General features: G+C 57.4%; 1 protein-coding gene across 2 annotated transcripts in view; it reads left to right on the top strand.

Moving 5' to 3' along the window:
• The window catches only part of AFDN (afadin, adherens junction formation factor), a 126,615-nt gene that overhangs the window by 39,520 nt on the left and 61,081 nt on the right, over positions 1 to 26,014 (top strand). The window contains exons 3-7 of one of the 2 annotated variants that reach the window (XM_058674117.1): positions 5,394 to 5,506; positions 10,260 to 10,423; positions 13,098 to 13,258; positions 17,329 to 17,486; positions 24,395 to 24,506. In XM_058674117.1, the coding sequence (XP_058530100.1) occupies positions 5,394 to 5,506; positions 10,260 to 10,423; positions 13,098 to 13,258; positions 17,329 to 17,486; positions 24,395 to 24,506 (708 nt within the window). Of the gene's footprint in view, positions 1 to 5,390; positions 5,507 to 10,259; positions 10,424 to 13,097; positions 13,259 to 17,328; positions 17,487 to 24,394; positions 24,507 to 26,014 lie in introns of both variants that reach the window. The other variant, XM_058673672.1, reaches the window with a different exon arrangement.

The raw sequence follows: 26,014 nt of genomic DNA, 5'->3' as shown, positions 1-26,014 counted from the left end.
GGACTGGAGCGGGATGCTGGCGTCTCAAACCTCAGCTTACCCTGCTGCACCGCAGTGTCCCCCCACACCTTGTCATTGTTTGTTGAAATTGTTTCAAAGGCATTTTGAGAAAGAATACATTTCTAAAAAATTCGAGTTCTTGGGAAGTGTTGAGTAAGCTGAGGTATTATGTATTGCACAAGCTCCATTCGTAGACCAGTTCCATCCGAAGGTCACAGTTTGTTCTCGACACAGGTGCTGTGCGTCTCTGTGTGGAGCTGAGTGCAGCTGAGGTGTGTGGGACGTGTGGGGTCTTGGGTCCGGGCTGGTCTTTCCCTAGCAGTTGTAAGGCCGGCCAGGGTTGTTCACTGCGTAACTCATCCATCGCACAGCAGATGAGAGCTTCAGTTCTGAGCTGTCCCTTGTCACAGCAGGAAGGAGGTGCCTGTCCCTAGGGCCTTGTGCTGTGCACTGTACTGTCAGCGGGGTGGCTCTGCATGCAGTTTCCATGTTGTGCTATGAGATTGGAATGGGGAATCTGAAAATTCACTGGTTTTGCTTTTTTTTTTTTTTTTTAAAGATTTATTTATTTTTTATTACAAAGTCAGATATACAGAGAGGAGAGACAGATAGGAAGATCTTCCGTCCGATGATTCACTCCCCAAGTGAGCCGCAACAGGCCGGTGCGCGCCGATCCGATGCCGGGAACCAGGAACCTCTTCCAGGTCTCCCACGCGGGTGCAGGGTCCCAAAGCATTGGGCCGTCCTCGACTGCTTTCCCAGGCCACAAGCAGGGAGCTGGATGGGAAGTGGAGCTGCCGGGATTAGAACCGGCGCCCATATGGGATCCCGGGGCTTTCAAGGCGAGGACTTTAGCCGCTAGGCCGCCTCGCCGGGCCCGGTTTTGCTTTTTTAGAAAAGTTTTTTTTTCCATTTAAACTTTTTTTTTTTACTATATTTTTAATTTAAACTAAAATATAAAGGATCAAAGCAATGATATTGAAACCAGAAAGAGCAGGTTTCTTCCCACGCCCGTGGTCTCCTCTGCCCGTGTGTGTGTGCGTGCGCTGGGTCTGCATGAGTGCCTACTGGGCCTCTGATGGTGGCATGCCCGTGGTCTCCTGGGCCTCCGGTGGCGGCACGCCCGTGGTCTTTTGGGCCTTTGATGGTGGCACACCCGTGGTCTTTTGGGCCTCTGATAGTGGCACGCCCGTGGTCCCCTGGGCCTCTGATGGTGGCACGCCTATGGTCCCCTGGGCCTCTGATGGCGGCACGCCCGTGGTCTTCTGGTCCTCCGGTGGCGGCACGCCCGTGGTCCCCTGGGCCTCTGATGGTGGCACACCCGTGGTCCCCTGGGCCTCCGATGGCGGCACGCCCGTGGTCTTCTGGTCCTCCGATGGCGGCACGCCTGTGGTCTCCTGGGCCTTAGGTGGCAGCCATGTCCTGCTGGGTGGGGTGTTCCTCCAAGATGTGGCAGCCCTGGTTTCTTGCCTGTTTTTTAGACAAGGCTTGCTTGTTGCTGAACCAGGAAAATTGCAACACTGTGTTGACGCAGCCACAACTGAGAGGAGTCACGTTCAGCCTGCTGTGGCCCTCTGTGCGTGCCGTCTGGCTTGTGGCCTGTTCAGGTCACTCCCCAAATGGCTACGGTGGCTGGAGCTGGGCTGGTCCAGAGCCAGGAGCTTCTTCCAGGTCTCCCACATGGGTGCAGGGCCCAGGATTTGAACCGTCCTCTACTGCTTTCCCAGGCCATTGGTAGGAAGCTAGATCAGAAGTGGAGCTGGTGGAACCCAAAACAGTGCCCATTTGGGATGCCAGCACCAGAGGTGGCAGCCTTACCTGCTTGTGGGTCAGGCTCCCCTGACTGCACAGCTGCTTGGTCACAGTGCTGGTCCCCGGCTTCTAGACTTTTTTCTGTTCTTTCTTCTTCTTTTTATAAAAGGGTTTGTCTTGTTTTTAAATTGGAAAGGTAGATTTACAGAGACAAGGAGAGACAGAGAAAAATATTCCCTCATCCCCATTCGCTCCCTAAATGGCTGCAGTATTCAGAGCTGAGTTGATCAAAAGGCAGGAGCCAGGAGCTTTTCTCAGGTCTCCCACTTGGGTGCAGGGGCCAAGGACTTGGTCCTCCTCTGCTGCTTTCTTAGGCCACAACCGGAGAGCTGGATGGAAGTGGCACAGCTAGGACGTGACCCAGTGCCCACATGGGATCCTGGCGTGGACGTGACCTAGTGCCCACATGGGATCCTGGCGTGGACGTGACCCAGTGCCCACATGGGATCCTGGCGCTTGCAAGGGTAGTGTTGGCCAGTTGAGCCATTGCCCCAGCCCCTGCATTTTTTTAGCTCTAGAATTTGTAGTTTCACTTCTATTGGAAGCATAAAGCAATTATGCTACTTTAAAAAATAGCGTGACATACCAAGAAGGCTCTCCTGGGTGGGGAGCTGACTGAATCGGGGTTCAGACCCGTTGCTTGTCAGTGCATGCCCTGGCTTTTGTGTTGTTTCTGTGATTGAACTGTAGTGGGTAATATCTCAGTTCTCTAAAAGTTAGACTGAGAAATTTTGATCTGGTGCAAATCTTGCAACAGGAATCTGGTAATTTGCGTTTGTTGCAGCAGTGAGAATCTGTTCTTGGAATGTTTGGTAATTCTCGTTTGTTGCAGTGAGAATCTGTTCTTGGAATGTTTGGTAATTCTCGTTTGTTGCAGTGAGAATCTGTTCTTGGAATGTTTGGTAATTCTCGTTTGTTGCAGGGAGAATCTGTTCTTGAGCTGTGCTCTAATTTTCCTTTCTCTTTTTGTCAGTTGATGAGATAATAGTGAAATGTGACTGTATTTTGATAGTGAATTCACTGCTTCTGGGGACTGTTTACGGAAGCTTTTGTCAGGCTCCTGTTAACTCTGGGCTCCTCTGGCACGGGGACTGCCCCCTGCCTCCCATCCCTCATCTGCGGCTTGTCGCACGTCTTGGATCTGGTTGTCTGGGAAGTGTTTGTCAATAACTCCCGTGCTGCCATGTTCTGCGTGGGTGGAGGTGACCTGCTCAGTGAGTTTCTGGCACAGCCTTGGAGTGCTGCAGCAAGCTGGAGCCTTCTCTGCCCTGTCGCTTGTGCGGCCCTGGACGACCTGTCCTCTCCCGCATGTCTTTCTGGAACAGTCTGTAGTGCTTTCTCACTTGAAGCCCGTCTGGGCTCTTTCAGTGTGGACCTTCCAGGTGGTCCTTGCGTGGCTCTAGCTCACGTAGTGTTTTTATTGTGTTTTGTGTTCACTGGAGGCTGATTATCCAAAGGTGGGCGTTCTGTGAGAGGCTGCTTGCAAAGTAACCAACCTGAAACGGGTTAGATTTTGTACCAAGTACTGACAGGGAGTGCGATGCAGCCCTCACTGTTGAGAGTGACGTCCACCTTCCGTTGGGCAGAGTTGTGCTGTTGAGTGTGGGCTGTCCGTGTGCTGACAGAGCACCTCCTGGCCACTCCAGCCTCCCTGGTCTCCTCATTTACTCGTCCAGTAGCCTGGCCCTCAGTGGACATTGGCTGGTTCAGGCTTGATGGAATTTTAAAGGCCTATTTATGTGAAAGTCAGTGTTTTTTTTTTTTTCCTCAAAGATTTACGTATTATTTGATTGGAAAGCCAGATATACAGGGAGGAAGATCTTCTGTCCCTTGATTCACTCCCCAAGCGACTGTAACGGCCTGAGCTGTTGCACTGATCCGAAGCCAGGAGCCTGGAGTCTCCTGTGGGTCTCCCACATGGGACAGAGGCAAAGAGATTACCTAACTCCCTCAAGTGGCTTCAGTAGCCAGAGCTGAGCTAATCTGAAGCCAGGAGCCAGATGCTTCTTCTAGGTCTGCCATGTGGGTACCGAGGCCCAACATCTGCTGCTTTCCCAGGCACATTAGCTGGAACTCACACCAGAGCCTAACTGGCTCTGTAGGTGTGGTTTTTAATGTCACTTTATCAACTCTTGGTGCATGGTTCAAGTCACGCTCTGCCTCTTGCACTCTAATGCTGCTGTGAAGGTGACGGCTAAGGAGCCCTGCAGGAGCTGGGCTGGACTCGGGGGACGGACGCTCGGAGCAGGGGTCTGGCTTCCAGGGACACGGGGGATGGATGCTCGGAGCAGGGGCCTGACTTCCAGGGACAGCATTGCTGAGCTCAGGAGCCGGCTGTGGACAGCTCCTCCTTGGGAGAGTGAGATTGCTCAGGTCACCCAGAGCTCTCTGTGAGGCTGACCTGTGCCCGACTAGAGGGCAGCTGGCACTCTGGAGATGGGCTGCCTCCGCTCCCTGGTGCTCTTCGCCCTGTGGTAGGAGAAGGTCCTTCCTTGGTCCCTCAGTGGTCAGCCACGTTCCTCCTCATGTGCCTGGGAGACCAAGCCGAGAAGTGCTGACCAGCCTCACCCCTTTGCCATTGGCTGCGTGGTGTCGCTCTGCAGCGGCAGGAGATGTGAGGGGCAGGTGCTTGGGTAGGGAGAGTGGTTTCCTGGTAATGTGATGGGAAGTAGAGCCTCTCTCTGCTTTTAACATTATTCCTTAATTCCCAGACAGAGAGGAGGAGATATGAGGATATGAACAGGCTTTTTGTAACAGCCACATGTGATTTTTCCTGCTTCCTATCTGTTCTGGTTAGATCTGCTGGGTGCCTGGCACTTGCTGATTAGCGCTCAGAGTTGACGTGTTGCAGGCCATTAGTGGGTGCTGGGGGTGCGGCAGGACCAGTGAGTGACCACGGCTGGGGACATGGCAGGACCGGTCAGTGACCACGGCTGGGGGCACGGCAGGACCAGTGAGTGACCACGGCTTGGGACATGGCAGGACCGGTCAGTGACCACGGCTGGGGGCACGGCAGGACCAGTGAGTGACCACGGCTGGGGGTGTGGCAGGACCAGTGAGTGACCACGGCTGGGGGCGTGGCAGGACCAGTGAGTGACCACGGCTGGGGGCGTGGCAGGACCAGTGAGTGACCACGGCTGGGGGCACGCAGGACCAGTGAGTGACCACGGCTGGGGGCATGGCAGGACCGGTCAGTGACCACGGTTAGGGGACACGGCAGGACCGGTCAGTGACCACGGCTGGGGGCACGGCAGGACCGGTCAGTGACCACGGTTAGGGGACACGGCAGGACCGGTCAGTGACCACGGCTGGGGGCATGGCAGGACCGGTCAGTGACCACGGCTGGGGGCACGGCAGGACCGGTCAGTGACCACGGCTGGGGGCATGACAGGACCGGTCAGTGACCACGGTTAGGGGACACGGCAGGACCGGTCAGTGACCACAGCTAGGGGCGTGGCAGGACCGGTCAGTGACCACGGCTGGGGGCACAGCAGGACCAGTGAGTGACCACGGCTGGGGGCACGGCAGGACTGGTCAGTGACCACGGCTTGCGCTTTTCTTCGTTTCATGCTTTGAAGAAGAGAGAAGACTGGACATAGACGAGAAGCCTTTGGTCGTGCAGCTGAACTGGAACAAGGATGACCGGGAGGGCAGGTTCGTCCTGAAGAATGAGAACGACGCAGCTGCTCCCAAGGTGGGCGCCCCGCGGGCTCGGGGACCACAGCCACTGGGGCTCTGGGCGGGCTCGGGGACCACAGCCGCTGGGGCTCTGGGCGGGCTCGGGGACCACAGCCGCTGGGGCTCTGGGCGGGCTCGGGGACCACAGCCGCTGGGGCTCTGGGCGGGCTCGGGGACCACTGCCACTGGGGCTCTGGGCGGGCTCGGGGACCACAGCCACTGGGGCTCTGGGCGGGCTCGGGGACCACAGCCACTGGGGCTCTGGGCGGGCTCGGGGACCACAGCCGCTGGGGCTCTGGGCGGGCTCGGGGACCACAGCCGCTGGGGCTCTGGGCGGGCTCGGGGACCACTGCCACTGGGGCTCTGGGCGGGCTCGGGGACCTCATCCGCTCGGGCTCTGGGCGGGCTCGGGGACCACAGCCGCTGGGGCTCTGGGCGGGCTCGGGGACCACAGCCACTGGGGCTCTGGGCGGGCTCGGGGACCACAGCCGCTGGGGCTCTGGGCGGGCTCGGGGACCACAGCCGCTGGGGCTCTGGGCGGGCTCGGGGACCACAGCCGCTGGGGCTCTGGGCGGGCTCGGGGACCACTGCCACTGGGGCTCTGGGCGGGCTCGGGGACCTCATCCGCTCGGGCTCTGGGCGGGCTCGGGGACCACTGCCACTGGGGCTCTGGGCGGGCTCGGGGACCACTGCCACTGGGGCTCTGGGCGGGCTCGGGGATCTCAGCCACTGGGGCTCTGGGCGGGCTCGGGGACCACTGCCACTGGGGCTCTGGGCGGGCTCGGGGATCTCAGCCACTGGGGCTCTGGGCGGGCTCGGGGACCTCATCCGCTGGGGCTCTGGGCGGGCTCGGGGACCACTGCCACTGGGGCTCTGGGCGGGCTCGGGGACCACTGCCACTGGGGCTCTGGGCGGGCTCGGGGACCTCATCCGCTCGGGCTCTGGGCGGGCTCGGGGACCACTGCCACTGGGGCTCTGGGCGGGCTCGGGGACCACTGCCACTGGGGCTCTGGGCGGGCTCGGGGACCTCATCCGCTCGGGCTCTGGGCGGGCTCGGGGACCACTGCCACTGGGGCTCTGGGCGGGCTCGGGGACCACTGCCACTGGGGCTCTGGGCGGGCTCGGGGATCTCAGCCACTGGGGCTCTGGGCGGGCTCGGGGACCACAGCCACTGGGGCTCTGGGCGGGCTCGGGGACCTCATCCGCTGGGGCTCTGGGCGGGCTCGGGGACCTCATCCGCTGGGGCTCTGGGCGGGCTCGGGGACCTCATCCGCTGGGGCTCTGGGCGGGCTCGGGGACCTCATCCGCTGGGGCTCTGGGCGGGCTCGGGGACCTCATCCGCTGGGGCTCTGGGCGGGCTCGGGGACCACAGCCACTGGGGCTCTGGGCGGGCTCGGGGACCTCATCCGCTCGGGCTCTGGGCGGGCTCGGGGACCACAGCCACTGGGGCTCTGGGCGGGCTCGGGGACCTCATCCGCTCGGGCTCTGGGCGGGCTCGGGGACCACTGCCACTGGGGCTCTGGGCGGGCTCGGGGACCACTGCCACTGGGGCTCTGGGCGGGCTCGGGGACCTCAGCCACTGGGGCTCTGGGCGGGCTCGGGGACCACAGCCACTGGGGCTCTGGGCGGGCTCGGGGACCACAGCCACTGGGGCTCTGGGCGGGCTCGGGGACCACAGCCACTGGGGCTCTGGGCGGGCTCGGGGATCTCAGCCACTGGGGCTCTGGGCGGGCTCGGGGACCACAGCCACTGGGGCTCTGGGCGGGCTCGGGGACCTCATCCGCTGGGGCTCTGGGCGGGCTCGGGGACCTCATCCGCTGGGGCTCTGGGCGGGCTCGGGGACCTCATCCGCTGGGGCTCTGGGCGGGCTCGGGGACCTCATCCGCTGGGGCTCTGGGCGGGCTCGGGGACCTCATCCGCTGGGGCTCTGGGCGGGCTCGGGGACCACAGCCGCTGGGGCTCTGGGCGGGCTCGGGGACCACAGCCGCTGGGGCTCTGGGCGGGCTCGGGGACCTCATCCGCTGGGGCTCTGGGCGGGCTCGGGGACCACAGCCGCTGGGGCTCTGGGCGGGCTCGGGGACCTCATCCGCTCGGGCTCTGGGCGGGCTCGGGGACCACTGCCACTGGGGCTCTGGGCGGGCTCGGGGACCACAGCCGCTGGGGCTCTGGGCGGGCTCGGGGACCACAGCCGCTGGGGCTCTGGGCGGGCTCGGGGACCACAGCCGCTGGGGCTCTGGGCGGGCTCGGGGACCACAGCCGCTGGGGCTCTGGGCGGGCTCGGGGACCACAGCCGCTGGGGCTCTGGGCGGGCTCGGGGACCACAGCCGCTGGGGCTCTGGGCGGGCTCGGGGACCACAGCCGCTGGGGCTCTGGGCGGGCTCGGGGACCACAGCCGCTGGGGCTCTGGGCGGGCTCGGGGACCACAGCCGCTGGGGCTCTGCTGGGGCTCTGGGCGGGCTCGGGGACCACAGCCGCTGGGGCTCTGGGCGGGCTCGGGGACCACAGCCGCTGGGGCTCTGGGCGGGCTCGGGGACCTCATCCGCTCGGGCTCTGGGCGGGCTCGGGGACCACAGCCGCTGGGGCTCTGGGCGGGCTCGGGGACCACAGCCGCTGGGGCTCTGGGCGGGCTCGGGGACCACAGCCGCTGGGGCTCTGGGCGGGCTCGGGGACCACAGCCGCTGGGGCTCTGGGCGGGCTCGGGGACCTCATCCGCTCGGGCTCTGGGCGGGCTCGGGGACCACTGCCACTGGGGCTCTGGGCCGGGGCCTGCGTTCTTTCTAAGTTCCTGGCCTCGTCATCACTCAGCGCGCTGTGTGTGGGCTCCTCAGTGTAGTCCTTTTCCAGTTATGTCAGGTCTCTTTGGAGGATGCTGTCGCATGATTGAGACTTTCAGGGTGGGAGAGCTTTGGGACCCCTGCACTGCTGGGCTGTTCTCTTGGAGTGCTGTCCTGTATTCACGTTGAAGTAGGGTTCCCGTGGTGCTGCAACAGGCTCACGTGAGTGAGAGATCACAGAAGCAGTGGCTAAGACTGCTGCATCTCCCGCCAACACATCGGGCCTTTGCTTTTAGCAGCAGGGTCTGTTCTCTGGGCAGGGGGCGTCCTGGACCCTGGCACCTCACTGGCAGTGTTGTCCTTTGTCTTGGCACCCCTCCGTGATCTTGGTCACACGTGTGTTCTGTGCCCCCCCTGCAGACCCTCCCTGGCACCAGGAAGCGTAGACTGCTCTCGTCCTTCAGCAAGGAAGGACCTGGACTTGACTTTCTCAGCGTGATGACCCTGGCGTTCCTTGTCCCCGTTCAGAACTCTCGTGTTGTCCATAAAAGCAGGGCGATTCTGTGTCCTCTCAAGAGAGAAGCCTTGTTCGTAGGTTAAAATATAAATAAAAAATAAGCAAGTCAACAAAAGGACTTAGAAATTTTTGCATGAATGCGATAACTAAAACTGGTCCATAAAAGCCGGTTAGTTTATTGTGGCTGCTCCTGGCTTCTTTTAAGGGTGAAGAAAAGCCGGGGGAAGACAGGTCATGATTTAGATACTCCATTTCTGTATTTTCATTAGGCTCCTTTTACTCAGATGATTCTGTGTAAATTACTAACGTTTTCTTTATTGCCAAGCAGCTTTTGTGATTCCTACCCAGTTTTATTAGTAGTTTTGGTATTTTGCTTGTTTGTTCATTTTACATTGAATTCAATTCAGATAGGAAGTACACAGACCTTGAGTGTACAATTTGATGCAGGCCCCACGTCGAGAAGCTCATCACCCCCGAGTGTTCCCTGTTCCTGGGCTGTGTTTTGGGCAGTGGCAGGGTGCAGTGCAGTGAGTTGGGCTGTGTGGTACCTAGGTGAGCCGGGGCAGTGGCGGGTGCAGTGCAGTGAGTTGGGCTGTGTGGTGCCTAGGTGAGCCGGGGCAGTGGCGGGTGCAGTGCAGTGAGTTGGGCTGTGTGGTGCCTAGGTGAGCCGGGCAGTGGCAGGTGCAGTGCAGTGAGTTGGGCTGTGTGGTGCCTAGGTGAGCCGGGGCAGTGGCAGGTGCAGTGCAGTGAGTTGGGCTGTGTGGTGCCTAGGTGAGCCGGGGCAGTGGCAGGTGCAGTGCAGTGAGTTGGGCTGTGTGGTGCCTAGGTGAGCCGGGGCAGTGGCAGGTGCAGTGCAGTGAGTTGGGCTGTGTGGTACCTAGGTGAGCCGGGGCAGTGGCAGGTGCAGTGCAGTGAGTTGGGCTGTGTGGTGCCTAGGTGAGCCGGGGCAGTGGCAGGGTGCAGTGCAGTGAGTTGGGCTGTGTGGTACCTAGGTGAGCCGGGGCAGTGGCAGGTGCAGTGCAGTGAGTTGGGCTGTGTGGTGCCTAGGTGAGCCGGGGCAGTGGCAGGGTGCAGTGCAGTGAGTTGGGCTGTGTGGTACCTAGGTGAGCCGGGGCAGTGGCAGGGTGCAGTGCAGTGAGTTGGGCTGTGTGGTGCCTAGGTGAGCCGGGGCAGTGGCGGGTGCAGTGCAGTGAGTTGGGCTGTGTGGTGCCTAGGTGAGCCGGGGCAGTGGCGGGTGCAGTGCAGTGAGTTGGGCTGTGTGGTGCCTAGGTGAGCCGGGGCAGTGGCGGGTGCAGTGCAGTGAGTTGGGCTGTGTGGTGCCTAGGTGAGCCGGGGCAGTGGCAGGTGCAGTGCAGTGAGTTGGGCTGTGTGGTGCCTAGGTGAGCCGGGGCAGTGGCAGGTGCAGTGCAGTGAGTTGGGCTGCGGGGTGCCTAGGTGAGCCGGGCCATGGCCAGTGAAGTCACCGTGTCCTTTATTAGAAGGTTCAAAGCAACGGGCCTGAGAAGCAGGAGAAAGAAGGTGTGATCCAGAATTTCAAGAGAACGCTGTCGAAGAAAGAGAAGAAGGAAAAGAAGAAGAGAGAAAAAGAGGCCCTGAGACAGGCGTCCGAGAAGGAGGACAGGCTGCTCGCAGGGGATGACATGTAAGTTCATCCCGCAGGGGTGTTGTGTTGGCTCCCAGAGGGATTACCAGACACGGGGGCACCAGCCTGGGCCCATGTGAGGACGCCCTTTGCACTCCATGGTGAGGGGCAGGAGTTGGATTGGAGTGGGTGTTACGCCCCCAGCGTGCCCTGGGTCCTGTTGGTGATCTGCCCCGCCACGGCTCGTCCTGCTCTCCCTTCCGTGACGTGAGCTGCGGAGGTGGCCTTGCGTCCTCAGGTTGCACTTGACTGTTGGTTCCCGGGAGGCCAGGGAGAGGAGCAGGTGTCACATCTGCTCCGTGCACGTTCTGGCTCAGAGCAGGAGAGAAGGGAGCCATGGTTGTTGCTGTCGCAGCAGGAGCAGCGGACGCGGTGCCCCTCCTGGCCTGTGCAGTTCCCTGCTCACCCCGTGCGGCGTGTGGGGCCTCTCAGGCTCAGGTTGGGTGCTGTGTGGTGCAGTGCTTGCTGCTGCCCTTCCCAGCACTGTCTGCCTGACTTCCATCGATTGGTATCTCTCCCAGCATGAAAACACATCACCTGTCATACTTGCCTCCAGAGAGACGCATAATCCAGTTGGATTTTTCTTACAAAAATTGCTGCACTTTATATATTTAAGGTTCTCATTGCCTTGTGATGTTTTATCACATAATTTTTCCATTCCTCATGTGTGCGGGCCCCTTTCTGGTGTGCTGCTCAATGATCCTCCCACTGGAATTGTTCTGGAAGGAAGGTTGGTGACAGGTCTGTATGGGTTCCTGTGTACCACGCTGTTGACCACCTGCCCCTGCCCTTATGGAACCAGCAGGCTTTTTAGGCCCACCCTGCAGCCCCCCGGGCTCTGGGGCAGTGTGCCAGGCCCTCCCTCACAGTGCCCCTGCAACCTCCGGGCTCTGGGGCAGTGTGCCAGGCCCTCCCTCGCAGTGCCCCTGCAGCCCCCGGGCTCTGGGGCAGTGTGCCAGGCCCTCCCTTACAGTGTCCCTGCAGCCCCCGGGCTCTGGGGCAGTGTGCCAGGCCCTCCCTCGCAGTGCCCCTGCAGCCCCCGGGCTCTGGGGCAGTGTGCCAGGCCCTCCCTCGCAGTGTCCCTGCAGCCCCCGGGCTCTGGGGCAGTGTGCCAGTGTGCCAGGCCCTCCCTCACAGTGTCCCTGCAGCCCCCGGGCTCTGGGGCAGTGTGGCAGGCCCTCCATCACAGTGTCCCTGCAGCCCCCGGGCTCTGGGGCAGTGTGGCAGGCCCTCCCTCACAGTGTCCCTGCAGCCCCCGGGCTCTGGGGCAGTGTGCCAGGCCCTCCCTCACAGTGTCCCTGCAGCCCCCGGGCTCTGGGGCAGTGTGCCAGTGTGCCAGGCCCTCCCTTACAGTGTCCCTGCAGCCCCCGGGCTCTGGGGCAGTGTGGCAGGCCCTCCCTCACAGTGTCCCTGCAGCCCCCGGGCTCTGGGGCAGTGTGCCAGGCCCTCCCTCGCAGTGCCCCTCAGTTCTCCTTAGCCATTGAGTTCTTCTGTTAAAGCTCATTTTCTCGAGTTTAAATGGACTGTAAGTGTGCTTTGTGTACTGAGGATATGCCCCAGTTGTTGAGTGAGGCCCCCTGCGTGGCCCTTCTGCAGGCAGCAGGGTGTTAGCCGTCTCCCGAGACATGGTGGCCTTTGGGCTCGCTGAGAATCGGTCAGAGGCTGCATGTGACGTTCTGTGCGAGTCAGAGGCATGTGGACGGTGCCCCCTGTGGGACAGTACCAAGGAAAGGAGCGTTTAAACTTTGCTTTCTGCTTTGCCGTTTGTCAAAATAGTTTATAGAGTAATATGTTTGATCTAGAAAATAAAGTGCTTCAGATTTCAGCTTGACTGTTTCAAAGCTTGCATGGTTTTAATGATGTGCATGTTTAAAGTTCATCAGGTTGTCCCTCCTGCATTGTTATTCACTCTTCGGCTCACCATCCTAGGCAGTAAGACTAGCTTTTAGGAAAGCAGAGTTTTATTTTAGTCCATTTATTTATTTGTTTATCTAAATTAATTTTTATTTGAAATGTGGAGTTACACGGTGAGAAGGAGAGAGCTTCTTTCTGCTGGCTTACTTCCCAGTGGCTGCAGTGGCCCAAGCTGAACTGATGCAAAGCCGGGAGCTTCTTGCAGGTCTCCGTCACGTGGGTGCAGGGCCCGAGCACTTGAGCCAACCTCTGCTGCTTTCCCAGGTCATAAGAAGCGAGCTGGATGGGAAGTGGAGGTGCTGGGACTCAAATTGGCACCCAAATGGGATGCTGGCGCTGCTGGTAGATGTTCAGCCTGATGTGCCACGTGCCAGCCGCTTTATTTATTTATTTATTTTTTGTTTAAATTAGAAATTTGAAAGGCAAAGTTATAGAGGGGAAAGGCCGAGAGAAGAGCAGAAGTCTTCCATCCTTGGTTCACTCACCACATGGCCAAGGTGGCCAGGCCTGCGGCTGAAGCCAAGCCTGCAGTTCCAGCCAGAGTGGGTGCAGGGTCTCTGCTCTTCATCCTGTGTTTGTTTCTGGTGTGTGGAGGTGCGGTGTCTGCTGGGGGTCACTGGCGTGTAGGAGCCCGTGGTCCTGAGAGCTTACTGGAAGCCCCACATGCCTCAGCGGGCCGCGCAGGACTCGCCTCACGGGCTCGGAGGTGGCTGGGGAGATGACGACGTGAAAGGATTGTGGTGTTGTCCTCCCGTTGCAGTGAGAACTCCCGGCTGGCTGCCGAGGTGTACAAGGACATGCCTGAGACCAGCTTCACGCGGACCATCTCCAACCCTGAGGTGGTGATGCGGCGGCGGCGGCAGCAGAAGTTGGAGAGGAGGATGCAGGAGTTCCGGAGCTCGGACGGGCGGCCCGATTCAGGTGCGATTGCTGCGCTGTGCTTCTCTGTGGGCCTCGTGGATGTCCCTCTGCGGCCGAAGGCCCAGTCCTTGCCTCCCGCCAGCACAGCTGGTTTCTTTTGTCAGTTTTGGAAAATTTCACATATGGACGAGAGAGAGAAGCAATGCATGCTCACGTACCAGTCACAGTGTTTGATACTTACCAACCTGTGTTTCTGTTCTGTGCCCACGTAGGTTGTCCCCGTTCGATAGTGTCATCTTGGAGTTAACCCCAGACCTTTCAGTTTTTCATCTGTGGGAATGTTTCTGTACATTTTCCTGAAGGATAAACAGCCCACATGAGCCACATACAGAAGAACCGACAGGAATTCCTTCCTAGGGTTGTCCCCAGTCCTCATTTAGTCATTCTGAGCTTTCTCTGTCGCCTGCATGTCCCTGTTGACTAATGGCCTCACCCGGCACCTCCCACTTGGTTTTCAGAGACGGGTCGTTTGCCTTGTGAGTTTCGCTGACCGTTTCCGTGGTTGGCTCACAGGGTTGGGGGGAGAGAACAGGTACGTTGGTGTCCTTCACTGGGGACCCGTGGTTTTCCAGCCTTTGTCCAGGGCTCCTGGGGCTAAGCTGGGAGCGTTTCCGGCCCCTTGCTGTTCCTGTGCTGGCTTGTTCTTGAGCCCTTGGCTCACCCAGACGTCCCTGGTGGGCTCCTTCCCGAGGGATGGGATGTCCAGTCGTCTGGACGCTGCCTGTCCTTGTTGTGTTAAACTGTCTTGGTTTTAGAAAATTGGACATCTTTTACAGTGTTAGTCCTGCTTCCTGACTATGTGAACGTAGTTACTATTGTTTTCTGTAGTATCTTAATATTAGAAAAGCGTAAAAAAGTGTAAAAAAAAAAGTGGGCCCAGTGCAATGATTGGCTTAATGGCTGAATCCTCACCTTGCATGCACCAGGATCCCATATGGATGCTGGTTTGTGTCCCAGCTGCTCTACTTCCCATCTGGCTCCCTGTTTGTGGTCTGGGAAAGCAGTGGAAGACAGCCCAAAGTCCCTGGGACCCTACAACCCATGGGAGACCAGAAGAAGTTCCAGGCTCCTGGCTTTGGATTGACTCAGCTCCGGCCATTGCAGCCATTTGGAAAGTGAATCAGTGGATGGAAGATCTTTCTCTGTGTCTCGTAATTTGTCTATTTCCAATAGAAATAAACAAATCTTTAAAAATAGTAGAAGTAATATTCATGTTGTGATGCCAAAAACATTTCCGGTTTTGTTGTGAGATTGCTGTGGGGTATATCCTGTGTGGAACGTGTCCAGCAGCGGTTTGAAAGCTCATGTAGCACTCCTCTGTGTTAGCAGTCTGCGATTGCGCCACACAGGCTTTATGGCTTCACTTTAGGGATTTATGTCTTTGATGTTTAGTCACAAGCCCAATATGCAAGTAAAGCTTCAGGAACTAGTGTTTGTTCTTGGAGGGTGGTCTTAAAAACTAGCAAAGGGAAGGATTCCTTGGCTCCAGAAGTCTCTGATAGGTCACTTTTAGATCCCAGCAGATTGTTGTTACCTGCATTTTGTGTAGTTCAGTCAAGAATATGAGATTTATGAAAGTAGATTCCCAAACACTAGGCGTGCCTGCGTGTGCTGATGTGCGCTGTGGGCAGGCCTGTGTGCAGGCACCTCCTTGCCCCGAGGTGCCAGGCACCTCCTTGCCCCGAGGTGCCAGGCATCTCTGTAGTGAAGTGTGTAGTGTGAATGCAAGTGCACCATTTAGATATACTTAAATTAAAATAGGAAACATTTTCATGTCATTTTTTTCTGTTACCATTAGATACACGCCAATGAGGGAAGTTTGATACTCTTTGTTAAGGGCTTTAAGCATAAAAGTTTGATATGCTTTGTTAATAAGTCGCAGAAGAATTTTAAGCAGGGGATTTAGGAAGCCGGAGAGATGAATGTGGAAGGAGTGGGGAAAGTGTGAGGAGGTGGGACAGGCCCCTTAGAAACGCGGACTTGTCCTTAAGAGGGGCCAGGTGCTCCTGGCTCCGGGGGCCAGCAGGCACACAGAGAGGGCTGAGGGCATAGGAGAGGTGAAGTGGTGAGTAGCTGTCCACAGCTTGGGGCTTTTCTGGGTGGCTTGGAGGATCTGCCTGTGCCCCGCCCCCGCAGATGTGCCTGGGTGGGCGTGTCGTGTCAGGTGCGGGTCACAGGCTCTGCACAGCGCCTTTGACGGAGCTGGGGGACATGCGGTTTGGGAAGGCCGCGTGGCTGGGAGCAGCAGCGCTGGGCTTGGGTGGAAGGGACGGAAGGTGAAGGCTGCTGTTGAGGGGTCAGCTGAGAGCAGGACAGAGCCCCTCAGCATCCAGAGGGCCTGCAGGGCATCTCCCAGGAAGCTGTGCTTTGTCAGCAGAGTAACTGCTGGTGGTGAATACCAGAGATGTGCAAAGTACTCGGCGTTTTGTTCTAATGAATAACTCACTCTTCCGGTGCTGTGTGACTGTCCCTCAGGTGGCCCCTGGAGGCAGACTGGAGAAAGGAGCTCGGGCCACTTCCCTGGGCGTGGCGGAGCAGTCTGTGTGCTTGGTCTCCCAGCGAGGCCATTTCCCCAATTGCTGGTGGCCCCTGACGGGGCGCCCGACTGTGTGAAGTGTCTCTGCCGCTCTGTAGGTTCCCTTGGGTGGCTTCAAAGCACAGCCGACTCTGCAGGGCCTCGGCTCATTGATGTGTAGCAGGTGCTGCCAGTTACTGCTGTGGCTTTCTTGCTGGGGACATGATCAGTGAGTTTTCTTCCTCAGTTTGGTGTTCCTTGTCTTGGGGGTAGGAGGCCCCTGAGAGTCCCAGGGAGCCTTGTGTGGAGTGTGAGTCTTGGTCTGTTCACCCCCCAGCTCGGGCAGGCTTTCTGTCAATGCACCCGGGTTGTGGTCGTGTCTGGAGTGCAGCATTGTGCACATTTGGGACCCTGTAGTACTTGGCTCGGTGTGGAGCTGGTGGGAATTGCTTTACAAGCATTAGACTGGCCATTTCGTGTCTGTAGGCTGAGGGTCTAGGTCTTTTTACTCTTTGTGTCGTTTGCATGTCTGTAGGCCTGGCTGAGGACCTGCGCTCACTTCTCTGTGTGAACTGTCTGGCGGCTGAAGCCAAGCCGTGTAGGCGTGGTCCACACAGTTGCTTCCTCTTCCTGCGGTACAAGTGCTCTGTGAATTGCTTCCGGTCTGCCCTTGCCCGTGGGGTAGAGTGAGGCGGGCTTGCAGCCTGGCCAGGGTTTGCCTGCCATAGGGGCTTGCCCTCCCTGCTTCCCCACTGAGAACGCTCCTGTCAGGTCGCAGAGGCCCCAGTGCAAACAGTGCTTCTTCAGAAAGGTCTCGGCCACTCAGAGGTCGGGGCCGAGGTGTGTCACCGTCCTATGTGGCTGCCCCCTGCGGCCTCCCTCCCACCCAGGAAGGCAGGTGTGTGGTTGGCACAGTGGAGTCTGCGCGTGGGGAAGGTGTGCCCACGGCCTGCTAGCACGTGTACACTCACTGTGCTCAGATGACGCCAGGAGCTGAGTGAACAAAATGTGGTTTGCCCCAGGCTTGTGGAAAAGCAGAGTGCACGTGTGGGAATGATTTACTCCTTCAGTGTCAGAAGGAGCCCGAGAGAGGCTGGGCTGGCCGCCTGCCTCCTGCGGTCTCTCCTGGGCGAGTGAGCGGTGTGCGGGTGGGGAAGGAAGGCGCTGCAGTCACTTAGGGTCCATGTGTGTGGACTCGGGTTGGAGTCCACATTATGGCTTAGGACAACAGTGGCAGGAATGTGTCATGTTACATGTCCACGCAAAGGCATGTGCTGGTGGGGCTCAGGCCCGTACGGAGACACCCTGACCCAAGACCTAAGTGGCCAGCTGGTGCTGTGTGTTAAAGGCGTGTGAGCCAGGTGCTGAGGGAGGTGGGTGAGGCGTGAGGAAGCGGCTCTGGGCAGTGCCCTTCCTTCGGGGGCCTCTGTGGGAGCAGTGTGTGTTCAGGTGCCTGTGTGTGTGACCCCCCAGGAGTGCGTCATCCCTGGGCAGCGCCCGTGCCCTTCCTAGCTGAGTGCAGTTTTGCACAGAGATGTCTGACTGTGTTTTTCAGGTGGGACGTTGAGAATTTATGCAGACAGTTTAAAGCCAAACATCCCCTACAAGACAATCCTGCTGTCGACTACGGACCCTGCAGATTTCGCTGTGGCCGAGGCTCTGGAGAAGTATGGCCTGGAGAAAGAGAACCCCAGGGACTACTGCCTTGCTCAGGTGAGTAAGTCCACCAAGGCCATGGCCACATCCCTGATGTGTGTGCTGAGACCTCCACGGCCACGCCGTGCTTGCCACGTCCGCCAAGGCCACGGCGTGTTCCCACTCAGGGTCCCCACTGTGTATGCTGAGTCCATTTGACACATGCCAGAAGTTTTCTTTTTAAGATTTATTTATTCCTGTTGGAAAGTCAGATTGTATATCTTTATGAGAGGAGGAGAGACAGAAAGATCTTCCATCTGTTGATTCATTCCTCAAGTGATCACAATGACTGGAGCTGTGCCGATCCAAGCCAGGAGCCTGGAGCCTCCTCTGGCTCTCCCAAGGGTCCCAAGGCTTTGGGTCATCCTCAGCTGCTTTCCCAGGCCACAAGCCGGGAGCTGGATGGGAAGTGGGGACACTGGGACACGCACTGGCACCCTTATGGGATCACGGCATGTGCAAAGCAAGGAGTTTAGCTGCTGGGCTACTGTGCCAGGCCCAGGAGTTTGGATTTAGCTTGTTAGACCTGGACTGACCTCCCCACTGTCTACTTAGCAGCTGATCACTTAAAACTATGTGTTCGACATTTGTAAAAATATAAGTCTCTTTTTCAGGATAGAAGTCTTGTTGGTTACTACATCAAATAGAAAAATATGAAAAGGAAGATCCCTTCTAGCCCTGTCAGTTACCAATAAGCCATCGGCATTTTGTCACGTGTCCTTCCATTTACATTTCGCTTGCATGGGTCATTGGATTTTACCTTTAATAACTTCAGTAGTCATGTGAGTTCTTGGAGATAAAGGTTACTTCTGATTCTAGCACTCAAGAAGTGGAGTGGAGTTTTCTGCTCGGGAGCTGGGGAAGGTGAGGCAGCTCTCCTGCTGGCAGACACCCCTCACCCCGGGCACTGGGTCAGCTCTGCTGTGGCCCCCTGCCCCCCAGGCCCGGCGGACCAGCAGGTGTGGTCCCTGGACTGGGTGTGGTGGTTTGCCTAGTGGACATTTGTGCTGCCTCTGCTGCTCAGTCTTGGGTTCCACGTGAAGAGCTGCGGAGAGCAGTCGTGGACACGCGTGTCTGTGGATGTGCCTTGTGCAGAGGCTCTGTTGGAGGTGGAAGTGTCATCGCTGAAGGAAGTGCCCAACTACCAGTCTGTTTGTGTGTTTCCTGTGAGCAGGTGCCGTGTTCACGGTGCCTGGCCTCCCCGTGTCAGCGTCTGGGTGAGGCCGGTCTGGCTGCGTCTGTTCGGTGCTCCTGTCCACCAGCAGTGTGCAGCTCTTCACTGGCTTAGTTCCTGAAGTGAGCATCGTCCGTTCTTTGTTAGCTGCAGATGGCGTTTGACAGAAGAACCTTGTTGCTGAACATCTGTCTGTTCTCTTTGGTGGGGCATGGCTAATAGAGCCATCGTTTGGAGCATGTATTCCAGTGTTCAAGTGCTTTGCTCACATTAAAATGAAAGCTAAGAAACAAACCTGGTGGAACTGTGTAGGAGTGAGAGTGTCGGAGCTGTTAGAGGGCTGTGCAGAGGGCAGTGGGCTTCCCTAGCTGCGGGAGGAGAGGCCGGGGCCTGCCGCGTGCCACAGAGCGAGAGGCCTTGGAGGCTGTGCAGATGGCAGTGGGCTTCCGCAGAGGGTGTTGTGAACAGCTGTTCCAGAAGCTTGGTGGACCAACTCCTCCCAGAAAGGGAGAATGAGTGTTGGGCACGTTGGTCCACTGCCCTCACCGCAAGACCTCCAGTGGGACTTGTGGCTCCTGCTCTGTGGGGTTTTGCTGCTCGACACAGCTGAGTACATGGCTGGGATGCCGTGACTTGTGCTGGGCCTGCTGGACATGGAGGCCGACTGGGGAGAGCAGTGAGCAGTACGCACAGCACAGTTCTGGAGTGAGGGGAGGGCTGTCCCGGAAGAGGCAGAGGAGGACTTCCTGGAAAAGACAGCGCTTGCGGGGGTGGGGGGGGCAGGGTGTGGACTGGCTGTTGACAGGAGTGGGAGGTAGACACACAGGAAGAAGAAGAAGTTACATTCTTACCGTAGGCCATCCCAAATGTAGGCAGAGGAGGTGGGGACGAAGGTGTGGACACCCATGGCTGCCACACTGTGCGCTGTGGGTTGCAAGCCCTGCAGGACATTGGGACAATTCCTTGGAAAGACCCAAACCAAAGCATGTTATTTTGAAAATGCAGAAAACTAGGGGGAAAGGATAAAATGATTTCATTTAAATAAAGATTAGGGATTAAAATTGGTGCAGTCTTTTTGGAATGCTGTGAAGTAATACTCTTAAATGTAGAGTGAAATGGTTTTTCTTCTAGATTGATCAAGCAATCAGGTGAGTAAAATAAGGATGCTTCAAACCCTTCTCGGCAGAAACAACAGGGCTGGGTTTGTGGCGTGGCGGGTGGAGCCACAGCATCCCATGTGGACACCGATTGGAGTCTTGTCTGCCCAGCTCCCTGTCACTAGCCTGGGGAACAGCAGAGGACAGCTCAAGTGTCTGGGCCCCTGAGCCCATGTGGGGGACCCCAGTGAAGCTGCTGACTCTGGCCTAGCCCGGTTCTGGCCATTTCGGCCATCTGGGAAGTGAATCAGTGGAAGATCTCTCACTATCTCTGGCTCTTGCTCTTTCTCTCTAGCTCCAAGGTTCAAGTAAAGACACAGATTCTTAAAAACAAACAGATGAGGGCTCGGCAGCGTGGCCTAGTGGACAAGGTCCTCGCCTTGATCCCATATGGTCGCTGGTTCTAATCCCGGCAGCTCCACTTCCTCTCTGTCTCTCCTCCTCTCAGTACATCTGACTTTGTAATAAAAATAAAATAAATCTTAAAAAAAAAAAAAACATGAAAAACCCAGAACTGTCATGCATCCTTCTCAGTCATTATCCAGCGAAATGATAGATTGGGCTAGGACAGCGGGAGACTTGGGACCCAGAAAAGGATTTGTGTGGAGATAAGGGAATTTCAAGGACTAATCGAGGTAGGGGAGGACAGACACTGGGCCCAAAACAGAACCTGGCCAGTAAGCAGGGTAGACAGGCTGGAGGGTCCTGGGGGCCACCTGGTGGCTATCTGCCTGCTGTCGTGCTGTGGAGTTCCTGTAGTGGGGGCCGCCTGGTGGCTGTCTGCCTGCTGCTGTGCTGTGGAGTTCCTGCAGTGGGGGCCGCCTGGTGGCTGGCTGCCTGCTGCTGTGCTGTGGAGTTCCTGCAGTGGGGGCCGCCTGGTGGCTGTCTGCCTGCTGCTGTGCTGTGGAGTTCCTGCAGTGGGGGCCGCCTGGTGGCTGGCTGCCTGCCTGCTGCTGTGCTGTGGAGTTCCTGCAGTGGGGGCCGCCTGGTGGCTGTCTGCCTGCTGCTGTGCTGTGGAGTTCCTGCAGTGGGGGCCGCCTGGTGGCTGGCTGCCTGCTGCTGTGCTGTGGAGTTCCTGCAGTGGGGGCCGCCTGGTGGCTGTCTGCCTGCTGCTGTGCTGTGGAGTTCCTGCAGTGGGGGCCGCCTGGTGGCTGGCTGCCTGCTGCTGTGCTGTGGAGTTCCTGCAGTGGGGGCCGCCTGGTGGCTGTCTGCCTGCTGCTGTGCTGTGGAGTTCCTGCAGTGGGGGCCGCCTGGTGGCTGGCTGCCTGCTGCTGTGCTGTGGAGTTCCTGCAGTGGGGGCCGCCTGGTGGCTGTCTGCCTGCTGCTGTGCTGTGGAGTTCCTGCAGTGGGGGCCGCCTGGTGGCTGGCTGCCTGCCTGCTGCTGTGCTGTGGAGTTCCTGCAGTGGCAGCCAGGGACACAAGGTACAGTGTTTGGAAGCATGGTGGCAGATTTACTTTTTCCTTTTTTAAGATTTTATTTTTGCAGATTTACTTGTAACATATAAAATAAACACCTGATTGGATTTCTACAAGATCGTGTTTTTGTAGTGTGGTGTGTATAGCGGTAACAAGAAGCACATGACTACTAAAGACGGTGTCAAACCAAGACATCATAAATTAGATCTATGCCAGCTAACCTACAAATATGGCTTGAAAGAAGTGTGTTTTTGGAAATGCAGTCATCTTAAACCAAGCAGGAGCCTGCAGGCCTGTTCTGAGTGCAGGTGCTGAGAAAGTGCTGGGCCCAGGCCTTGGGCAGGCGGGAAGGCAGGAGACTTCTGAGAGGAGAGGGCTGGTTTGACTGTTTTCAGAGAGCCGGTATCCGAATCAGGCTGCCTTGAGGCGGGGCCTGGGCGGGCGAGCTAGCCTGGGAGTTTATAGAGGTGCTGCACGGCTTCCTTTCTTCAGTCCGCACTGCGTGGAAATAGTACTTGCAGATGACTCCTCATAGAACGAGCCAGGCATGCCCACGGTGGGATCTGGACCCAGAGATTGTCTCGTGCCCGACTGGGGTGAAGGCAGTGGGCTTGGGTCATTAGGGCCATTGTACGTTCCCTCTGGAGCAGCAGTCAGCAGTGTGGAAGACAGCGTGGGGCACTTGCTGCTTGGCAGTGAAGGAGGAAGCAGGAGGCTGCTCTTTGCACAAGTCCTTGGCAAGCGCTCCTGCAGAGATCAGGCAGGCCCTGCGAGCAGAGCCTGTGGTTAGGACGAATGTGGTGTGTGTTCCTGAGCCTGCCGTTGGGAAGTGGCGCTGTGCAGAGCTGTTCCTGAGCCTGCCGTTGGGTAGTGGCTCCGTGCAGAGCTGTTCCTGAGCCTGCCGTTGCGAAGTGGCGCTGTGCAGAGCTGTTCCTGAGCCTGCCGTTGGGAAGTGGCTCCGTGCAGAGCTGTTCCTGAGCCTGCCGTTGGGTAGTGGCTCCGTGCAGAGCTGTTCCTGAGCCTGCCGTTGCGAAGTGGCGCTGTGCAGAGCTGTTCCTGAGCCTGCCGTTGGGAAGTGGCTCGGTGCAGAGCTGTTCCTGAGCCTGCCGTTGGGTGGTGGCTCCGTGCAGAGCTGTTCCTGAGCCTGCCGTTGGGTAGTGGCTCCGTGCAGAGCTGTTCCTGAGCCTGCCGTTGCGAAGTGGCGCTGTGCAGAGCTGTTCCTGAGCCTGCCGTTGGGAAGTGGCTCCGTGCAGAGCTGTTCCTGAGCCTGCCGTTGGGTAGTGGCTCCGTGCAGAGCTGTTCCTGAGCCTGCCGTTGGGTAGTGGCTCCGTGCAGAGCTGTTCCTGAGCCTGCCGTTGGGTAGTGGCTCCGTGCAGAGCTGTTCCTGAGCCTGCCGTTGCGAAGTGGCGCTGTGCAGAGCTGTTCCTGAGCCTGCCGTTGGGTAGTGGCTCCGTGCAGAGCTGTTCCTGAGCCTGCCGTTGGGTAGTGGCTCCGTGCAGAGCTGTTCCTGAGCCTGCCGTTGGGTAGTGGCTCCGTGCAGAGCTGTTCCTGAGCCTGCCGTTGCGAAGTGGCGCTGTGCAGAGCTGTTCCTGAGCCTGCCGTTGGGTAGTGGCTCCGTGCAGAGCTGTTCCTGAGCCTGCCGTTGGGTAGTGGCTCCGTGCAGAGCTGTTCCTGAGCCTGCCGTTGGGTAGTGGCTCCGTGCAGAGCTGTTCCTGAGCCTGCCGTTGCGAAGTGGCGCTGTGCAGAGCTGTTCCTGAGCCTGCCGTTGGGTAGTGGCTCCGTGCAGAGCTGTTCCTGAGCCTGCCGTTGGGAAGTGGCGCTGTGCAGAGTGCTTTGCATGCTGGCCGGCCTGCTGCTCTTCCCACTGCCTGCTGTGCTGGCCTCTGCACACTGCGGGCGGCAACTGGAGTGCCTGTCTGTGTGGCGTGGCCTGTGTTTTCCAGAGGAATGTTCCGTGTAAGAGGTGCCACTCCCTGCCATCATGTCAGCGCTCTATCCTTGGAGCAGTCTCCTGCTGGTCCGAGCCTGAGGTTACAAAGGCTCATGGTTCCTTTGAGACCATTTGATGGCCTCTCTGTTGGGTTTGCTGCTCTGTTTCCCCACCAGCTTTGTTCGCAAGCTTTGGCAATGTAAATTGAATTGATTTTCTCACTTTCCTGTCAGACGTCATGGCCAGTTAAGCAGTCTTCATTTACCTACGTGTTGCTGACGACATACGAGGCTCAGTGGTGGTCTGAGGTCCTCTCTGTTAGGTGGCCACGCTGGCCTGCAGAGGGACCGAGGCCAGGCTTCCTCAGTGGCGCTGCGCATATGTTGAGGTTGTGTGGCTGCTTGCGAGGCGAGAGAAGTGGGGGAGTGCTTGCCAGGCTGAGGGGAGGTGGGGCGTGGGTGGTGTGGCCGGGAAGGCCTGGGACAGACTTAGTTCAGTGGGCATTGTGAAGAGGGTGGTGGTCAGTTTAACGAGAGTGTCACTGCGCATCTGTCTCCTGAAGGTGGCTGGGCGTGCTCAGGGTCCCCAGGGAGGGCAGTGTTTACCTGAGCTCCGTTTGAGTCCGTGTAATAAACACGAGTACATGCCCATGTGGCATCACTGAGTGTCCTAGCTGGGCGAGGCTGCAGTGGAAGGTTGGGCCCACTGAATGGCGTGACCAGATGGACAATGCCTCTGGCCACTTCCTGCTATTACTTGATGCTGTTTTGGGCTTCTTGGAAGATTCAGAAATTGGCTTGAGCATGGTAAAACCACAATAAAACCAACATAGCCCTGTGATTTTGTGAGCATGCCTGCTGTGAGCACTGTCGTGAGTGACCTTCAGATGTGGAGAGCTGTGCGAGAAGGACCCTGTCCCTGGTGTCACGCTGCAGGGCAGTCCGTAAGAGCGATTGTTGGAGTGTGGAAAGCTGGACTAGGGACCAGGGGGATTAAACTCTGCAATAATGAGGTTATCTTTGGTTAAGTTGGAAAGTTGGCCACTGTAGGTGTCTTTTCTGTGTGACAATGTATGAAAAATGACAGTTGTTTGGTTCCTTCTGTCTGCAGGCCTGGTGAGTAACAGCCGCCTCAGCTTTAATTAGGATGTTCCTTTGATGGAGTGGTTATAGTGCTGGGTGGGACCTGTGGTGCAGGTGCGGCTGCTGATTGCCTGGGTGCATTCATAGCCATGTGTCTTTTCTCGAAGGTTCTGCTTCCTCCGGGAGCCCAGCATTCTGATGACAGAGGTGCCCAGGAACTGGTTCTGGAGGACGATGAGTGCCCGCTGCAGATCTTCAGGGAGTGGCCTGCTGACAAAGGTGAGTGCTTGGGGTTCCTCTGGCATCGTGCCAGCCGTTCAGCTGCTCCGACCACGGAGGAGGTCCTCGGGTGACGTCGGGCCCCTTTCCACCTGTTCCTTCAGCAAGCTGAGCATTCCCTGGTTTGCACTCATGAGGCCCACATGACCGGGCTGTGGGCTTGTCCCTGCATGGGAAGTCCTGACGGTTGCCAGCAACTCAGGGCTTGCAAATGCACGTGGGCTCGTCCTTGTCTGTGGTGCCTGGGCCAGAACTGTTCAGGATCTTGGATGGAAAGTCTAGAAGCGCGGTGTACCTAGTGCGTGAGCGCACTGTGGGTGTGGTCTGAAGGTGCCCGAGTGCCTGCAGGAGGTCCGTGTGGCATTCCCCAGGCATGCCCCGTGCGGTCAGCACTCGAGCTCCACCGTTCGGGATGCTCCACTTGGGCAGTGCTCAGTTTCCCCTGGCTACTCCAAAGGGGTGAAGGTTTAATGTAGCGTTTCCAATGAAACTGTTTTTTTGCTTGTAAAGACTTACATTTCACGTTGGCTGTTACTGCTCAGTGCAAGGCCTTTGCATTACTAAAGATGCACACATTTCTTGCGAGTTAACCGTATCAGCTTTGAAGATAGATCTGTAGTTTTAAAACAATCAGTGAGCAATTTCTATCCCCGTGAGTGGTGCTGCAGCAGTAACTGGCATTCCATATTTGAGAGTTGGTTTGAGCCCCAGCTCCCTGCTAATGGACCTGGAAAAGTGGTTGATGATGGTTCAGGACTTAGGTCCCTGCCCACCTCCTGCCTTCAGCCTGGACCAGCTTTAGTCCTTGCAACCATCTGGCCTGTGACCCAGTAGACAGAAGATCCCCCAGCCCCGGCCCTGGCCCTGTCTCGATCAGTTTACTTTTTAAAATTAATTCTTTTTAAAAATACTTGTTTCAGTCCATTTTCTTTTTTTTTTTTTTTGCCTTTTATTTTGTTTTTTTAATGTATATATTTTTTATTAATTATATTGCATTATGTGACACAGTTTCATAGGCTCTGGGATCCCCCAACCCCTCCCGTACCCTCCCCCCATGGTGGATTCCTCCACCTTGTTGCAGTATTACAGTTCAGATTCAGTCAAGATTCTTTCATTGCAAGCATATACCAAGCATAGGGGCCAGCATCTTATTGTCCAGGTAAATTCAACGGTTTCTTGGGGAGACCATCTCTGGTCTGAAGGCAGAGCTGGCAGAATATCATCCCGATCAATTAAAAGCCCCAACATAACATCAACGACAATTTACAACATTATGGAATTAATTGACATGGTATTGAGTAACCAAGATGTTAAAAAAAATGCAAGTTCTTAAGCACATCCTGTGACTACTTCATTGACATTTCAGCTTTAGTTTATACACAGAACCTTAAAATGGCTATAGGAAACTATTCAGCTGTCTCGTGTCTATTTTCATTTTAGTATTTAGCAGTTTATTTTGCTTGGCAGATTTTAGGATAGCCTAAACTGGGTTATAACTCTAACAAGGC

This window comes from Ochotona princeps, chromosome 1 (assembly GCF_030435755.1).
Source record: "Ochotona princeps isolate mOchPri1 chromosome 1, mOchPri1.hap1, whole genome shotgun sequence".
Taxonomy (NCBI): Eukaryota; Metazoa; Chordata; class Mammalia; order Lagomorpha; family Ochotonidae; genus Ochotona; species Ochotona princeps.
This window is presented reverse-complemented; position numbering and strand designations above follow the sequence as displayed.